Here is a 19,247-nt window from a genome sequence, read left to right as displayed (position 1 = left end):
ATTTGCCTTTATTGTTTATTTGGTTTTAATGATATACAGACATTACTAACAAACATTTGAGTTATGAACTTTTGCCAATACGAACAAATCTGTCTATATGGGAAAGCGGGAGAAGGTAGGAACGAGCCAGCTTCCACTGCACCCCCAATACATAGGTGGCACCATAGAAACCAACCCCCTACTATCCTCTCCCAACCTCCAAGACCCTCTAAGCTGAAGTTATAGCAATAGCACTTAGTCTTATATACCGCTTCACAGTGCTTTACAGCCCTCTCTAAGTGGTTTAGAGAGTCAGCATATCGCCAACAATCTCGGTCCTCATTTTACCAACCTCGGAAGGATGTAAAGCTGGGTAAACTTTGAATCTGGTGAGATCTGAACTGCACTCTAACCACTGCGCCACTGTGGCTCTTATGAATAAGTACAGGACAGTTCTCACCCCATATAAATTGTAGAACCGTGGGTGTTGGCAGGAGAAGGCAGGAAAAGGCCAGCTTCCTGCTTCCTCCCCCATCCCTCCTTCTGGGCTTACCCATAGCTTACTGGACTGCCTTCCATTTACGGCAAGAACTGTGCTGCACATATTTTTTATGCTTGACCAAAACGGACCTATGAATAATCTCTCAGAATGTAAGCAGTGGATTGTCTGTATTTGTTTTGCATTGTTGGTTTAATATTCTTTTTTTTCTTTTTTTTGGGTGGAGTAGGCTGTTCACCCTCATGTTTGAGTTGGATAGCATATAAATCCTATAAGTAAGTAAGTAAATAACAATTGACAAACCAAAATAATGGTCATCATCCCAGTCAAAAACAGGTAAACTTATAAAGTCAAATGCTGTGAGAAAGCAAGACCAGCTTTAAAGTATAATTTCTTCAATGCACAAACTAAATTTTGGAGTACAGCTGCCACTTGCCATTAGCCATACTAGTCAAGGCTATTAGAAGGTGAGATCCAAAATATCTGGAAATCATAGCTGCCTACCTCGCGTGTGATGAGAGGTGGAATTGAGCCAACAGCTGCTGACATACATGTAAAACTTAAAAACAGAAAAGAATTGCCTCTTACAAATACCAGAAGATTTAATAACTCATAGAAATACATCATTAAACAAGTAAGAGCAAGCCTGTATGTCATATAGTTAATCATGAAATCTTACCATTGGTTGATTTAGAGAATCGCCAGTCCTCTTCCAGCCTGCTTGGTAAGTCATCTTTCTCTTCAGCAGTACCGTATGTAGCTCGGCGATTTCTTAGAGATATATTGTCTTCTCCCACCATGGTTACAAAAAACTAAGATACTGGGAGAGGAAGGGATAATTAGTTAATATAAAATGTATCACCTTTCTGTGACTGAGCGGTTAGTTTTATTATTATATTCCAAGGCACTGAGGGATGAAACTAGTGAAATGCAAAATTAGGAGTCTGGCAGCACCTAAGATTACTTAAGACAGACCAGGTGCCACCAACGGATCAGTGTAAGAAAGGAACAGCAAGTGACTTCTTATAACAAATGGATGTGAGAAAGAAATTCAAATCTTGGGGCATACACACAGAGAGAGCTGGATTCTTAGAGCTAGATTCCTAGAAGCTGTCAGTTACTTGTTTATCAAACTTCACCTCTGGAACTTCTGCTAAAACTGAGTGCAAATGGGTGCAGATCAGTGGTGGGATTCAAGTAATTTAACAACCGGTTCTCTGCCCTAATGATTTCTTCCAACAACCAGTTTGCCAAACTGCACAGACAATTAACAACCGGTTCTCCCGAAGTGGTGCGAACTGGCTGAATCCCACCACTGGTGCAGATGCATAAAATACATGCAGCGCCTGATATTTCTAAACAAAGAAAGTTCAGGGAAGTTCAAATGTTTCCATTACTTATGGATTCTAAAAACATTGTCTGAGATGGATTAAGTAAAAATACAGCAGGGTTTATCACTTTCTGTTCTTATGCTTAAGGAACTGTAGATTTTTTCCGTCTCTGTCCTTGTTTTACAGATATATAAAATAATAACTATGTACAAATACCCCTTTTTCTCTCAACTATCACTGCAGGAAGAAGTCACCAGATCCAGTTTTGAGGGAAGCCACTTTTAATTCACAACAGATAATATAACAAAAGAGTCAATGCAACTCTACATAAGAGTTTTATCTTTTTCAATTGGATACCTGTTATGCTACATTAGGCACAGAGTTCTGCACTAACACAACAGTCTGTAATAAACCTATATACACAAACACACAAACATCTTACTTTATCCAGTTGAAACAGTAGATGTGAATCATTATAAGCCAGTACTCGATTTACCATCCCAATTGGGACCAGAATTTCCATTGCTAAATAAAGTGGTTATTAAGTGAGTTGTGCCCATTTTTATGACTTTTTCTTTTTGCTCACGGTTATTAACCAAATTGCTGCAATTGTTAAGTGAATCATGTAGTTGTTAAGAGAATCTGGGCTCCCTCATTGATTTCGCTTGTTGAACATTGGCTGGGAAGGTCACAGATGGGGACCACATGAGGTGCAGCAACCATTGCAAATATATGCCAATTGCCAGGCACCCAAATTTTGATAATGTGACTGTGGGGATACTGCTCTGGTTGTAGGCGTAAGTTTTTTCAGTGCTGTTGCAACTTTGAATGGTCGCTAAACAAATGGTTGTACGCGGAGGACTTCCATTGTTTTGACAGTATTTTTCTACCACATTTTAAAAACTTTTGTCTCAGTTACGACATCTACAGTTTTAAAGAATAATAAAAGACAAAGACCTGCTGAAACAGCCCGTTTTCATCCTTAATCAACTACACAATTGTTATTAATCCACCAATTTACCATTTCTTTCTATAAATTATAGCTTTGCCATCTGTTAGAGACAGAACAAAGATTCATCTCTTGGCTGTTCCTGCAGTAACAGTACAAAAGAGGCTTCCTTGGAATAACACCCAGATCAGGGAAGCATTCTACTTCCAATAACTCACTGTGCCATTTTAACAGAAACCTCTGAACTGGTTTTCCAAGTTCCAGAACTTAGTTCAAATGTGAACAAATCAGAATCTCAACATGTCTTTTCCATTATTTATTCTAACTTCTATCCTGTATTATTATTTATAGCTATCACATTCCAAGGGATAAACTTCTCATGGCATACATTATGTGCAAAATCCAAAGTTATTTTTAGCTATATCTTTTACCTGTGCCCTGCATAAAATAGGAGAGGAGATGAGAGGAGTTGGAAGGGACCTTGGAGATCTTCTAGTCCAGTTCCCTGCTCAAGCAGGACAACCTATTCCATTTCTGACAAGTGACTATCTAGTCATTCCTTAAAAACCTCCAGTGATAGGACGCCCATGATTGGCAAGCTGAAGGCAAGCTGTTCCACTGGTTAATTGTCCTCACTGTTAGGAAGTTTCTCCTTAATTCCAGATTGCTTCTCTCTTTGTTTAATTTCCAACCATTGTTTAGTAACTTCAAATTTTGCAACCCCTTAACCTGATTAAGGGAAGTGAGAGCTGTACTCTCCAATACATTTGAAAGGCATCAGGCTGAGACCACTGGATGAACATGATGATAAAAGATAAAAGATTGTGCAACTAAAATGAGAGACGGAAAGCTACTACACTGACCACAAAAGAACTAGATTCAGGAAGTATCTATGTTTGACAAACAACAAAGAAGAAAATGTGACAAAGTGCACTAGAAGGCACAGGATCATATGATCAGAATGCAAAAGGAAATGAGAATGTTGAATTTAAGTTTAGACTACCAGAGGCCATTAGTCAGTTTTCAAATTCCTAAAATTGAATTGTTAAAAATCAAGTGTTCAGCAGGGCCATTTCTTTAATAGCAGTAAAAAAGAAGGGACAGTAGTAAGAATTCATAACTAGATTGGAACTGCTCAAGAAAATGTTCTCTTCAGCAAAAGCAAATCTCATCACTTCTTCACTAGAAATTGATCCAAGAAATAAGAAAGCATTTTGATCTCGGTCCAATTTTTTTCAGGGGTGCCAGTTCACCCAAATTCCTCCAGTCCTCCTATTTACAGACAGACTGTCTCAACTAGGATTTCCTATACTCCCCAACCTCACTTATCATTTCCCACTCTTTTCAGTCCATGGTAGCTGAATTATTTTTGAGGTGCAACAGTAAAACATACCTTCTAGTTACCCTGGTCTCTATTGGTTTTCAGGAGAGTAACCCCTTACAAAGTATAAAATTGTACTTTAAAAAGCAGATTTAATATGGTATAAACTTTCTTCACTCAAATCCACTTCAACAGTCCCATTGTTGGATGAAAAAGAAAACTAAGTAGCTGTGAAATGCAGAATATATAGTGGGCAACTGAGCCAGAGCTTCACTTTGTCACAAACTATGTTTTATACTAACATTTGATACCCCTATTCATTTATCTCCCCCACCTACAAAACAGAGGAATACAGTTTGGAAATTTGCAGAAACAGATTCTATTTCAACAAAATTTATGCCATTATAAACATATAAACCTTTTAAATATCATAAGAAGTGCAAGGCAGTATAAATAATGCTCCTGACTCCTATTTTCTCCCCAACAATCCTATGTGGTAGGATAGCACAAGTCATTCAGTTAGCTTTTAATTACAGAAGTGGTTTACCAATTTTCTTAATCTTCCCAATCTGGCTAGATAAAAATCAAAATTGCAAGTGATTGCAACCCTAATCCATGCAATACACTTTCACTACAGTGGTAAATTTCAAAAAAAATTACTATCGGTTCTGTGGGTGCGGCTTGGTGGGTGTGGCTGGGGAAGGATAATGTAAAATCTGTATTCCCATCCCACCCCAGGGGAAGGTTACTGCAAAATCCCCATTTCCTCCCAATCAGTTGGGACTTGGGAGGCAGAGAATAGATGCAGGTGGGGCCAGTCAAAATTTTTACTACTGGTTCTCCGAACTATTCAAAATTTCCACTACCGGTTCTCCAGAACTGGTCAGAACCTGCTGAAACCCACCTCTGATGCACTACACCTACACTAGATCTTTTTGATAAGTGCAATTTCAGCTTTCTTCAATTTAATGCCATGAAGATATGATGGGCCAGTCCCATCATCCCCAGCTGGCAGAGAGGTGGGCTGTCTAAAAATAATGATCAGACTGGATATCCAGCAGAGCCAGAGAGCACCCCCACCCCACCCCCACTTCCTAGAAAGGCGGCTGAATGTACAGTATGCACCGTGCAACTCTGAAATCAAGGAAGAAGCCACAGGGTACTTTTCTTTCATCTTGTTCTCTTTTCCTCCACGACCCCATGAAACCCCGCTCTTTCTATTCTGGATCCTTGACGGAGGGAGTCAAGATTGCACAACCCTCCACCAACCATGTGCCCAAATCGGAAATGGGGAAGAGGACATCAGGGAAACAACCCAACCTGAAAACTCGGGGGATCATCCTGCCCTACGCCGTTCCTTGAGAGTACATCCCGTTGAAATTAACGGAGGAATCCCAGTAATAGATCGGGTAAAGGCGCAAGCTCCCCGGGGTTGGATGCTACAGGTCTCAGCTCTTAAGCACAAGGGGAAGAAGCGGCCCGGCTCCCCTCGCTTCCTGTCCCCTTCGCCCCTGCTCCGCAATGCCTTGGCGGGATAAGGAGAGGAGAGTTCAGCCACCCCAGCCTTCTCTCGCCTCCCCCATTCCTTACCTTGTGAACCACTAGCTTCGTCTCCAGCTTTGCGCCTTTCACCACGATGGAGAAAAACAGGCGCCCGCCGTCCTTTTTCCTTCTCCGTTGCCTTCGTCACTGAGGGGGCGGAGAAACCCACTCAAGAAAAGGACGCGTGTCGCCGCTGCCCATTGGCTGTGAGCCGCAGAAGCGGTCTGGTTGCGCCAAGCTCCCGAATCCGGGTCCGGCTATTCCTAAACTCGAGGAGGCGGGCAAACTACCAAGGAAGCGGGTGGGCGTCTTAGCTGCTATCGGGGGCCCCCTCTTTTGGGGAATAGTCTGGCGGAAAAGGAAGCTCTTTCAGCGCACAGGCCCAGAGGCAATCGCCCCCCTGAGCTCCTGTCCAAATGTATCCTGAGTGAAACGAATGAATTAGTATTAGGATATATATATCTGGTGACTCACAATTTGTAGTTTTCCGTTGATTGACGTGGCTTAGCCACTTGGGCATTATATCATCCTTCTCACCCGCGGAGTTTTGCTCCCAGGACTTGCATACATATTCAGAGTTGTCAAATAAGATGCTCTTGAGTCAGCTTGAGGTCTGACGTCAAAGGTGCATCCAGCCTTTCCAAGATAAATTTAGGGTTCTGGAATTCCCCAAAGGCTTCCCATGACTGAAATTCAACCCCGCTTTCCTAACAAGACCAGGAAAGGTGAGCTGGGTCTTTAGATACTTATGGTTGTCTGAATTGCACAAAACATTGAAACGCAAGTTAACACTGATCAAATTCATTCAGCCTCTAAGGGTAAAACATGATTAGTTATTACTAATCATGTTTTACTAATTAGCATGTAATAGTAATTAGTATGACTGTGAACTTAGCTTATGGCATTGACTTAACTGTGGCCTGGTTTATTGGGTCAGCATCAATCTATTTTGTACAAAGTGTTGGGCAAAAACATGGATAGCTCAAGGTGACAGTTCTTATCAGCCATAACAGGTGGTTGGATTACAACTCTTACCATCTGAGCTGGATGGGGTAATGTAGTTTAATGTAACTGGGGGACACCAGAATGGTGAAGAGGGCTAAGGCAGTCAAATGCTTTTATATGGCAGTAGCTTGTGACAAAGTTGCAAATGCTAAACAATTAGGGTGCATTAGTTTATATGCCATCTAATCAGATTTTGATGACTATTACATTTTAAATTAAGTAATCTGGCCCAAATAAGTGCAATCTTATCAGCAACATCAGTCGCTGAAAAATTCTGTGTTGCAATGTTCGTGAGTAATCTTTCATGTCAGTGTTTTTCACCATACATTTTTGGTGTATAGAAAAATGGGCTGTTTACATCAACCTTTATCAAAACATGTGCTTCAAGTCAAATAATTTAATCTGTAGTTAATTACTCTTAACAAAATAGGAAAAGAAGAAAAGTAATGGATTCTGAAATTTCTTTTAACACTAGAAATCAGGAAATGGTGAGTTCTAGTCTTGCTTTAGGCATAAAAACCAGCTGGATGTCCTTGAACCAATCACTTTCTTGATCCAATCAACCTCAAAGGGTTTGCTTGTGGAGAAAAATAAGAAAAAAAGGATTATTAGGTATGTTTATTACCTTGAGTTAGTTATAAAAAATAAATATGGCATAAAAATCTAATACATAAATAAATACCTTAATTTTAGGTCTGTGGGTCACATGATCTTTAAGGAAAGTGGAGGGGCTTGAAATGGAGCATTCTAATTTAGCCATCATTTGCTGAGCTACCTCCTTTACACTAAGAATGCATTGGGCAATTTCTTCTTTCTGCAATCTCCAGCCAGATCTACTCCATTTTAAAGTGTGTGTGTGTGTATCTTAAGAGTTTTTTTTTAATTGAGCTAGAAAACAGATACAGAAATATATGGGGGGGAAGGAAAAAAACAACTGCAGAAAACAAAGAAAAAATATTATCAAAGAAATGACTTCTGTCCTTCTTTATAGCTGTTACAAACTTGTCCTAAACCTGCTGCAATTACATTAGAACCACCCCGTTTTCAAATATTTTTTTATCCACCCCATTTTCAAGCAGATTTTCTCCCGCAAAAAGCAAATCTGGTGCTCTTCTATTCAATTTTCAGTTATCCTTGACACACAGGTAAACTAAGGAGTCCTGAGCAACTTGACATATTGTAATTTTTTTCCAACATTCCATTGGGGTGCAAAGAATGTTTTAGCATTTTAGATTCTCAATTCAAAAGTGCTTAATTTCCCAATAATGATATGTAAAATATAGCATTCATTGTTAGAAGTGTTGGAAGAAACATCCACCTGGGTTCAGTTCCAAGTGGAGAAAAAGACACTAGAAACATGGAGACTGTTTGGAAAGATGGTTTAATGGTGGACAGGATCACATGGCTTGAGTTCCTGAACAGAAAAAGGGCGAGGTCTGTGCACGCCCTGGCTTTATGCTTTCTCTGAGCTTTGAACTTTCTTGGGCACAGGAAGAGTATCCTGATTAGTTGTCAGACTCCCAGGGGGTGGGGGTCTTAGCTAGCCTTGCTGGTTGATGTCATCTTCCCAGGTGTCATGTGGTGAGTTTCTGTTGCTAGATGGGTCCTATTGTGTTGCAGATGATGGTCCTTTGACAAAGGTGGGGGGAATGAGTTTCTGCCTCTGGCCCATTGACAAAGGTGGGGGGAAAGCAGGAAGCTGCTTTGTCTTTAAAACATGTTTCTCCATTTCTCATCCAGGGAAATATATTCTGCCTTTTTTAATATTTTCTAAAATATTTCATTCTTCTAGGAGGGAGGTGGGTGCTAACTTCCTACAGAAGGAAGCATTGCCCTTTTAGAAATAGATTTCATGAATAAAAAATGCTGTCCTTCTACCTGTACATTCTCTATGCAGAAGGAACTTCCTAAATTTGAAATACCGGTAAGAAAAAGGACTCTAGTAAAAAAGAAATCATGAAGCATGCTAAATTGGGGAAAGTTGTCCAAATTCTAGTGAAGGTCTGCGTTGTTGTATTAGAAATGATAAATGCTTCTTTATTTCTGCTTTCTTCCAAGCCAGGGCATTTCCTAGGACCAGAGACAGATTGAAATGTAATAATGGGAGAAACAACCATTTCTTTTGTTCCTGAATATTAGGTATAACTCAACTCCAATAATACAATGAATTTAGCCAATAGTAACAAGTTTAGGCTTGATGTTGAATCATAGATTTCACATCAGAAATATCTGGCTGCATGTTGGGATATTCTTGCTTCTTTTCCCCATTCCTCACTTTGTTAGTTGTTGTTGGTTGTTGTTAGTTGTGAAATTGTATCCGACCCATCACGACCCCATGGACAACTTTCCTCCAGGCCTTCCTGTCTGCTACCATCCCCTGGAGACCATTTAAGTTCATGCCAGCTGCTTCAGTGACTCCATCCAGCCACCTCATTCTCTGCCGTCCCCTTCTTCTTCTGCCCTCAATCTTTCCCAGGATTAGGCTCTTCTCCAGTGAGTCCTTCCTTCTCATTAGGTGGCCAAAGTATTTGAATTTCATCTTCAGGATCTGGCCTTCTAAAGAGCAGTCAGGGTTGATCTCCTCTAGAAGTGACCAGTTTGATCGCCTTGCAGTCCAAGACACCTTGCAGGAGTCTTCTCCAGCACAAGAGTTCAAAGGCCTCAATTCTTTGGCGCTCAGCCTTCCTTATGGTCCAACTCTCAGCCATACATTGCAACTGGGAAAACCATCACTTTTAGGGGAACATAAAGAGGAAGAATAATACACACATACGCATACTTTTGTGCCATTTTGGCTGGTCCTACTTAGATTTTTGTTCTCCACCACCACTGATTGTGACTGTTTTTTATCTTTCTTCTAAAATTTAGTTTTCCATGGCCTTAGCAGTTTCATAGACTCAGTCATTCTTTTTAGAATTTTGAAAAGAGCAAGCCAGCTAAGTTAAGAAGTTGTCACACAGAGACTTTAGTTCAGCGTGGGAAGTCATTGACAAATCTACTTGAATCAGGCATGGACATGCAAGGGATGGCAGATATGCTAATTTATTTGATGCTAATAAAGCTATACAGTATAATTTTTCCACTGACTCAGATAAGGAAATGAGTAATTTGTGCCCCAAATGATTTTTAGCCTAAATGTATAGTTGGGGAAAATGTTCAGGAAAGGTAGGTCTATTGACAGCTGTGTTAGTAAACAAAGTCTCTGCTGAGCAATCAGGTTTTAAGACATAAGAACCTACAGTTGCTACTTTTCTAACGGTTTGTGAACGGGCTATATAGACTGGAGCCTGTTGGGCAAGAAAAGATTTATTTTCTTGTGAAACAGTGCCACCTGATGTCATTTTTTAGAAATTTGAAAATTAATGGAGCCTTTTTATTTAAAAATGAAATATGTTATTTGGATCTTTTTCTAGATAAGAATGCATGCGATTGCAAGTATTGTTATTACTGGTAGCAGATATTATGTCTATAGATGAACAATAGACTAAAATTAACTGTGTGACTGTAACTTTGTTGCTGGCAATCCTTATGATTTATATTGATATATTGACCATCATTTGTGTTGTAAATGTTGTACCTTGATGAAGGTATCTTTTCTTTTATGTACACTGAGAGCATATGTACCAAGACAAATTCCTTGTGTGTCCAATCACACTTGGCCAATAAAAAATTCTATTCTATTCTATTAATTAAAGTGCTGGCCTAGAAACCAGGAAATTGTGAGTTCCAGTCCTGCTTAGGCATGAAAGTTATCTTAGTGAGTTTGAGTCACTCCCAATCACTCTCTCTTGCTCAATCCACTTCACTGGGTGATTGTTGGAAAAAGAAGAGGAGGAAGGACTATTATATATATTTGCCACCTTAAATTACTTATAATGATGGGACAAAAATCTAATACATAAAATAATAATATCCATCTAGCAAACAAAGGCAGACATTTATGCTTTTCTTTCAAGTTGTTAACTTCATGTGAACAGAAATTATTAAAAATATTGATTTTGTATTGCAAAGACCATGGCTTATATAGCTTTCAAAGTAGTTCAGATTTTTTATACCTGTTTTGCCAAGGAAGGGCACTGAAAATCAGTAATACAATCTTCCATACATCAGATGTGTTTCAGATTTCCCAAACAATATAGTAGTTTGGGCTAATGTATGACGGGCAGTAGTATCCACTTTCCTCCAAGTATTTGGAAAAATGCAGCACAGGGAGATGTAGGTATGGCCAAACTGATCATAGCAATAATGCAGGAAGGAAGGGATGAAAGTGTTGGAATGGTTTTCTTCTATGTTAAATGATTGTATAGGCAGTGGCCATTTTATAAAAAATATGACTCTTATCATTTGAAACAAATCAGCACATCACATAGTATACCTTATGTAAAGGAAGATGTATGTTTTAGGCATACCCATGTAAAGGAAAACATGTACCTTATGCATAGAAAAAACATAAGTTTTAGCTCTAAATAGACATTTGTTCAACTATAAATAAGGAGGCATCAGCTTGATCTCTAAGATAAGGAATTTTATCTTATTTAAAATAGTTTATTTTATTTTAACATATAATAATAGAATAGAATAGAATAGAATAGAATTTTTTATTGGCCAAGTGTGATTGGACACACAAGGAATTTGTCTTGGTGCATATGCTCTCAGTGTACTTAAAAGAAAAGATATCTTAGAGTTCAGGTACAACACTTAATGATAGTCATATGGTACAAATAAGTAATCAGGAAACAATATCGATATAAATTGTAAGGATACAAGCAACAAAGTTCATACAGTCATAGGTGGAAGAAGATGGGTGATGGGAACGATGAGAAGATTAATAGTAGTGCAGATTTAGTAAATAGTTTGAGAGTGTTGAAGGAATTATTTGTTTAGCAGAGTGATGGCGTTCAGGAAGAAACTGTTCTTGTATCTAGTTCTTCTGGTGTGCAGTGCTCTATTGGGTCGTTTTGAGGGTAGGAGTTGAAACAGTTTATGTCCAGGATGTGAGGGGTCTGTAAATATTTTCACATCACTCTTTTTTATTCATGCAATATACAGGTCCTCAGTGGAAGGTTTTTCTCTGCAGTTTTCTCTGCAGTTCTAACTATCCTCTGAAGTCTGTGTCTTTCTTGTTGGGTTGCAAAACCAAACCAGACAGTTATAGAGGTGCAGTTGACAGACTCAATAATTCCTCTGTAGAACTGGGCAGTTTGAGCTTTCTGAGTTGGCGCAGAAAGAACCTTCTTTGTTGTGCTTTTTTGATGTTTTTGATGTTAGCTGTCCATTTTAAATCTTGCGATATGGTAGAACCTAGAAATTTGAAGGTCTCTACTGTTGATACTGTGTTGTCTAGTATTGTAAGAGGTGGAAATTTGGAAGGGTGCTGAGTGTTTCACCTAGCGTGTTTCCCCAAAAATAAGACTCACCCCAAAAACAAGCCCTAGCCTGATTTTATTGGGGTGGGCCTAATATGAGCCCTACCCTGGAAATAAGACAGGGGAGGTGGGCATGGCCAGCATGAAGTGGCGTGCACGCAGGAGCCAACAGTGTCCAGCAGCAGCTGCAGCCCACCTGTTGTGGCTCCAGCCCCTGAACCTGGCCCCATGCCCAAAAGTGCCTTGGAGCCGGGCCTGCTGCCAGAAAGTGACTTGGACAGTGAGGGGGAAGGGCCGTCAGGACTTACCTCAGAAGCACCGGCCTCCCTGGCTCAGCTCCAGGAGCCAGAAGCAGGCCAGGTGGAAGAACTGAGGCTTCCATCCCCTGACTCTTCCCCCCCCCCACAGGCCACGCCTGCAGACCCAGCTGACAGCAATCAGGGTGGTTGAATCCTAGGTTTCGTACGCAGGAGAGAAGGGAACAACAGAAGCAGGGGAGGGGCAGGCCTAGGAAGTGCTGAGTCATGGAGCCACACCCCACAGAATATAAAAGGCAGCAAGAGCTGGTGTGTCTCTTTGTATCAGGCAAATCCACTGATTGACTAGAGCTGAAGGTTGTGACTCACCAGCGTCTTGGCAGCTAACGAGGGCTCTTGGCAGACGCTGGCTCTTTTGCTGCCAGAGCTAATAAGAGTCGGCTAATTAAGCCATCATTTGGAGGGAGGCGAGGAGGACAGAACACCGCCAGTCCCTTGGCATAGCCTAAATACCAGCATGAAGGCGGCTGGGGGGGGGAGACAAGCAATCCGGATAGGCTGCACAGCTGCCTGACTCACAGGGGTGGGGTCTTAGCTAGCCTTGCTGGCTGATGTCATCTTCCCAGGTGTCATGTAGTGAGTTTCTGTTACCAGATGGGTCCTATTGTGTTGCAGATGATGGTCCTTTGACAAAGATGGGGGGAATGAGTTTCTACCTCTGACCCATTGACAAAGGTGGGGGGAAAGCAGGAAGCTTTCTCTTTAAAACATATTTCTCCATTTCTCATCCAGGGAAATATATTCTGCCTTTTTTAATATTTTCTAAAATATTTCATTCTTCTAGATGGGGGGTGGGTGCTAACTTCCTACAGAAGGAAGCATTGCCCTTTTAGAAAGAGACTTCATGAATAAAAAATGCTGTCCTTCTACCTGTACATTCTCTATGCAGAAGGAACTTCCTAAATTTGAAATACTGGTAAGAAAAAGGACTCTAGTAAAAAAGAAATCATGAAGCATGCTAAATCGGGGAAAGTTGTCCAAATTCTAGTGAAGGTCTGCATTGTTGTATTAGAAATGATAAATGCTTCTTTATTTCTGCTTTCTTCCAAGCCAGGGCATTTCTTAGGATCAGAGACAGATTGAAATGTAATAATGGGAGAAACAACCATTTCTTTTGTTCCTGAATATTAGGTATAACTCAACTCCAATAATACAATGAATTTAGCCAATAATAACAAGTTTAGGCTTGATGTTGAATCATAGATTTCACATCAGAAATATCTAGCTGCATGTTGGGATATTCTTGATTCTTTTCCCATTCCTCACTTTTGGTTGTTGTTAGTTGTGAAATTGTATCCGACCCATCGCGACCGCATGGACAACTTTCCTCCAGGCCTTCCTGTCTGCTACCATCCCCTGGAGACCATTTAAGTTCATGCCAGCTGCTTCAGTGACTCCATCCAGCCACCTCATTCTCTGCCGTCCCCTTCTTCTTCTGCCCTCAATCTTTCCCAGGATTAGGCTCTTCTCCAGTGAGTCTTTCCTTCTCATTAGGTTGCCAAAGTATTTGAATTTCATCTTCAGGATCTGGCCTTCTAAAGAGCAGTCAGGGTTGATCTCCTCTAGGAGTGACCAGTTTGATCGCCTTGCAGTCCAAGACACCTTGCAGGAGTCTTCTCCAGCACAAGAGTTCAAAGGCCTCAATTCTTTGGCGCTCAGCCTTCCTTATGGTCCAACTCTCACAGCCATACATTGAATAGAATAGAATAGAATAGAATTTATTGGCCAAGTGTGATTGGACACACAAGGAATTTGTCTTGGTGCATATGCTCTCAGTGTACATAAAAGAAAAGATACGTTCATCAAGGTACAACATTTACAACACAATTGATGGTCAATATATCAATATAAATCATAAGGATTGCCAGCAACAAGTTATAGTCATACAGTCATAAGTGGAAAGAGATTGGTGATGGGAACTATGAAACGATTAATAGTAGTGCAGATTCAGTAAATAGTCTGACACTGTTGATGGAATTATTTGTTTAGCAGAGTGATGGCCTTCGGGAAAAATCTGTTCTTGTGTCTAGTTGTTCTGGTGTGCAGTGCTCTATAGCGTCGTTTTGAGGGTAGGGGTTGAAACAGTTTATGTCCAGGATGTGAGGGATCTGTAAATATTTTCATGGCCCTCTTCTTGATTCGTGCAGTATACAGGTCCTCAATGGAAGGCAGGTTGGTAGCAATTGATTTTTCTGCAGTTCTAATTATCCTCTGAAGTCTGTGTTTTTCTTGTTGGGTTGCAGAACTGAACCAGACAGTTATAGAGGTGCAAATGACAGACTCAATAATTCCTCTGTAGAATTGGATCAGCAGCTCCTTGGGCAGTTTGAGCTTACTGAGTTGGCGCAGAAAGAACATTCTTTGTTGTCCTTTTTTAATGATGTTTTTGATATTAGCTGTCCATTTGAGATCTTGCGATATGATAGAACCTAGAAATTTGAAGGCTTCTACTGTTGATACTGTGTTGTCAAGTATTGTGAGAGGTGGAAGTATGGAAGGGTTTCTCCTAAAGTCTACCACCATTTCTACGGTTTTGAGTGTGTTCAGTTCCAGATTGTTTTGGTTGCACCACAAGGCTAGTCGTTCGACCTCTCGTCTATATGCGGATTCGTCATTGTCCCGAATGAGACCAATCACTGTTGTGTCATCTGCGAACTTCAGTAGCTTAACAGATGGATCAGTGGAGATGCAGTCATTGGTATACAGAGAGAAGAGAAGTGGGGAGAGCACACAGCCTTGGGGGGCCCCTGTGCTAATTGTACAGGTATTTGATGTGATCTTGCTTAGCTTCACCTGCTGCTTCCTGTTTGTTAGGAAGCAACTTGGAAAACCATCACTTTTAGGGGAACATAAAGAGGAAGAACAATACACACATATGCATACTTTTGTGCCATTTTGGCTGGTCCTACTTAGATTTTTGCTCTCCACCACCACTGATTGTGACTGTTTTTTATCTTTCTTCTAAAATTTAGTTTTCCATGGCCTTAGCAGTTTCATAGACTCAGTCATTCTTTTTAGAATTTTGAAAAGAGCAAGCCAGCTAAGTTAAGAAGTTGTCACACAGATACTTTAGTTCAGCGTGGGAAGTCATTGACAAATCTACTTGAATCAGGCATGGACATGCAAGGGATGGCAGATATGCTAATTTATTTGATGCTAATAAAGCTATACAGGATAATTTTTCCACTGACTCAGATAAGGAAATGAGTAATTTGTGCCCCAAATGATTTTTAGCCTAAATGTATAGTTGGGGAAAATGTTCAGGAAAGGTAGGTCTATTGACAGCTGTGTTAGTAAACAAAGTCTCTGCTGAGCAATCAGGTTTTAAGACATAAGAACCTACAGTTGCTACTTTTCTAACTGTTTGTGAATAGGCTATATAGACTGGAGCCTGTTGGGCAAGAAAAGATTTATTTTCTTGTGAAATAGTGCCACCTGATGTCATTTTTTAGAAATTTGAAAATTAATGGAGCCTTTTTATTTAAAAATGAAATATGTTATTTGGATCTTTTTCTAGATAAGAATGCATGAGATTGCAAGTATTGTTATTACCGGTAGCAGATATTATGTCTATAGATGAACAATAGACTAAAATTAATTAAAGTGCTGGCCTAGAAACCAGGAAATTGTGAGTTCCAGTCCTGCTTAGGCATGAAAGTCATCTTAGTGAGTTTCAGTCACTCCCAATCACTCTCTCTTGCTCAATCCACTTCACTGGGTGGTTGTTGGAAAAAGAAGAGGAGGAAGGACTATTATATATATTTGCCACCTTAAATTACTTATAATGATGGGACAATAATAATAATAATAATAATAATAATAATAATAATAATAATAATAATAATAATAATAATAATAATAATAATAATAATAAAAATAATAATAATATCAGAGTTGGAAGGAACCTTGGAGGCCTTCTAGTCCAACCTGCTGCCCAGGCAGGAAACCCTACACCATTTCAGACAAATGGCTAGCCAACATTTTCTTAAAAATTTCCAGTGTTGGAGCATTTACAACTTCTGCAGGCAAGTTGTTCCACTGATTAATTGTTCTAACTGTCAGGAAATTTCTCCTTAGTTCTAGGTTGCTTCTCTCCTTGATTAGTTTCCACCCATTGCTTCTTGTTCTACCCTCAGGTGCTTTGGAGAATAGTTTGACTCCCTCGTCTTTGTGGCAACCCCTGAGATATTGGAACACTGCTATCATGTCTCCCCAGTCCTTCTTTTCATTAAACTAGACATACCCAGTTCCTGCAACCGTTCTTCATATGTTTTAGCCTCCAGTCCCCTAATCATCTTCGTTGCTCTTCTCTGCACTCTTTCTAGTCTCAGCATCCAAATCTAATACATAAAATAATAATATCCATCTAGCAAAGGCAGACATTTATGCTTTTCTTTCAAGTTGTTAACTTCATGTGAACAGAAATTATTAAAAATATGATTTTGTATTGCAAAGACCATGGCTTATATAGCTTTCAAAGTAGTTCAGATTTTTTATACCTGATTTGCCAAGGAAGGGCACTGAAAATCAGTAATACAATCTTTATTTATTTATTTATTTATTTATTTGATTTCTATACCGCCCTTCTCCCGAAGGACTCAGGGCGGTGTACAGGCAAGAATAAAACAGACGGTACAATATACAAATTTAAAATGCAGTTAAAAAACTTATTTTAAAATTGGCCTGAGAAGTAAAATATATAATAAGCTAAAAAACCCCATTTAAAATTAATTTCTAAGAATTAAAAAATTTGTTAAAATCAATTTAAGCCAGCCCAGCGAATAAAAGATGTGTCTTCAGTTCGCGACGGAATGTCCGAAGGTCATGTATTTGGCGTAAACCCGGGGGAAGTTCGTTCCAGAGGGTGGGAGCCCCCACAGAGAAGGACCTTCCCCTGGGGGCCGCCAGCCGACATTGCTTGGCGGACGGCACCCTGAGAAGTCCCTCTCTGTGACAGCGTACGGGTCGGTGGGAGGCATGTGGTAACAGCAGGCGGTCCCGTAAGTACTCAGGCCCTAAGCCATGGAGCGCTTTAAAGGTAGTAACCAACACCTTAAAGTGCACTCGAAAGGCCACAGGTAGCCAGTGCAGTCTGCGCAGGAGCGGTGTTATATGGGAGCTACGCGGAGCTCCTTCTATCACCCGCGCAGCTGCATTCTGGACTAACTGAAGCCTCCGAGTGCACTTCAAGAGCCCATGTAGAGAGCATTACAATAATCCAAGCGAGAGGTAACGAGCGCATGAGTGACCGTGCACAAGGCATCCCGATCAAGGAAGGGGCGCAACTGCCGAACCAGGCGAACCTGGTGGAAGGCCCCCCTGGAGACGGCCGTCAAATGATCTTCAAACGACAGCCGTTTGTATGTATCTTCCATACATTAGATGTGTTCAGATTTCCCAAACAATATAGTAGTTTGGGCTAATGTACGACGGGCAGTAGTATCCACTTTCCTCCAAGTATTTGGAAAAATGCAGCACAGGGAGATGTAGGTATGGCCAAACTGATCATAGCAATAATGCGGGAAGGAAGGGATGAAAGTGTTGGAATGTTTTTCTTCTATGTTAAATGATTGTATAGGCAGTGGCCATTTTATAAAAAATATGACTCTTATCATTTGAAACAAATCAGCACATCACATAGTATACCTTATGTAAAGGAAGATGTATGTTTTAGGCATACCCATGTAAAGGAAAACATGTACCTTATGCATAGAAAAAACATATGTTTTAGCTCTAAATAGACATTTGTTCAACTATAAATAAGGAGGCATCTGCTTGATCTCTAAGATAAGGAATTTTATCTGTCTGACCCAGTCTTTCCAAATGGATTACCAAATCTATATTTCTGAAAGCTGCCCTCAATTTCTGCTTGGGGCAGGGACATCAGGGCTGGTTTCTGCCTCCCTTAAGATTTTTCCACATTTCTCCCTTAGGGGAAATATGCCTTTTTAATATTCCCCAAAATATTTCATTCTCTAGGAGGGTGGGTTCTGACTTTCTACAAGGGCAACTGGATCCCTGACTAGGTGCACATCGCAGTGTTGTTACCAGAACTGAATCTCACGTAACCACGTGGAAATTTTCTGTAAAACTTTTTAATAAAAAGAAAGAAAAAAATTTAAAGCTGGAAAGATTTTCCAACTTGAAGTTAGTGGCTAATTGGCACGTGGAAACTTAAAGCGAGAGGAAACAAACAGCAAAGAGGATTTTAGGATTTAAGAGGATATAAGACAAAAGCCCTAAAAGAAATAACTTTCCATCTGGATTTAAAATTGGATTTGGAAGAAATTATAAATATTAAAAGGAGAAGAAAATTGAGGGAAAGCATCCTTTACTAACAAAAGGACTTAATTGAGGAAGACAAAGTAATTGTTTTTGTGGATTAACAAGTGACATTTTGTTGCTGGGATCTGTGAATTGGAGAGAAACATCGCTGGAGAGAAAAAAATAACATTGCATTGCTTAGGCTACCATGGGAAAGACCAGAAGAGTGCTTGTTTAAACAGCTGTGGCACAGCTTCAAAGGATTGGACAGATCAAAGACTTGAACTAGAACAACTTAAAGAAAACATCTGAACTGGCCTGCATTTGGAAACAAAAAAAAAGGAGGGGGGGGGGAAGAGACAATATTTTGGACTTGAATTTGAACTATATATAAGTTAAAATAAATAAATTTTAAAATCCTTTCTCCTTATATTGAGAATATGGAGAGTTGGAAGGATGAGTATGAGGAACTTTGGAAGATGCTTCCAGTGGTACAAGAATCCTTTAAGGGGAATAAAGAAGCAGAGAAGTGGTTTAAAAAATGAGGAAGAAATTATGAGGAAGAAACAAGAGGAACAAAAATACAATGCTGAAAAAGAAAGAAGTGAGGATAAAAATATAGATGATTATATTGGGATTGATAATTGGTAAGCTCAAACTGCCCAAGGAGCTGC

At 40.0% G+C, this 19,247-nt stretch overlaps 1 protein-coding gene across 2 annotated transcripts in view; it reads right to left on the bottom strand.

The window, feature by feature from the left end:
• SOAT1 (sterol O-acyltransferase 1) overlaps positions 1–6,039 on the bottom strand; it is a 35,415-nt gene extending 29,376 nt beyond the window's left edge. Inside the window, exons 1-2 of one of the 2 annotated variants that reach the window (XM_058177226.1) lie at positions 5,670–6,039; positions 1,158–1,298 (exon numbers count right to left, since the gene is read on the bottom strand). In XM_058177226.1, coding sequence (XP_058033209.1) covers positions 1,158–1,278 — 121 coding nt within the window. In that variant the 5' untranslated portion in view covers positions 1,279–1,298; positions 5,670–6,039. The remainder of the gene's footprint in view (positions 1–1,157; positions 1,299–5,669) is intronic. The other variant, XM_058177225.1, reaches the window with a different exon arrangement.
• Between the last annotated feature and the right edge of the window lie 13,208 nt (positions 6,040–19,247).

This window comes from Ahaetulla prasina, chromosome 3, assembly GCF_028640845.1.
Source record: "Ahaetulla prasina isolate Xishuangbanna chromosome 3, ASM2864084v1, whole genome shotgun sequence".
Taxonomy (NCBI): domain Eukaryota; kingdom Metazoa; phylum Chordata; class Lepidosauria; order Squamata; family Colubridae; genus Ahaetulla; species Ahaetulla prasina.
This window is presented reverse-complemented; position numbering and strand designations above follow the sequence as displayed.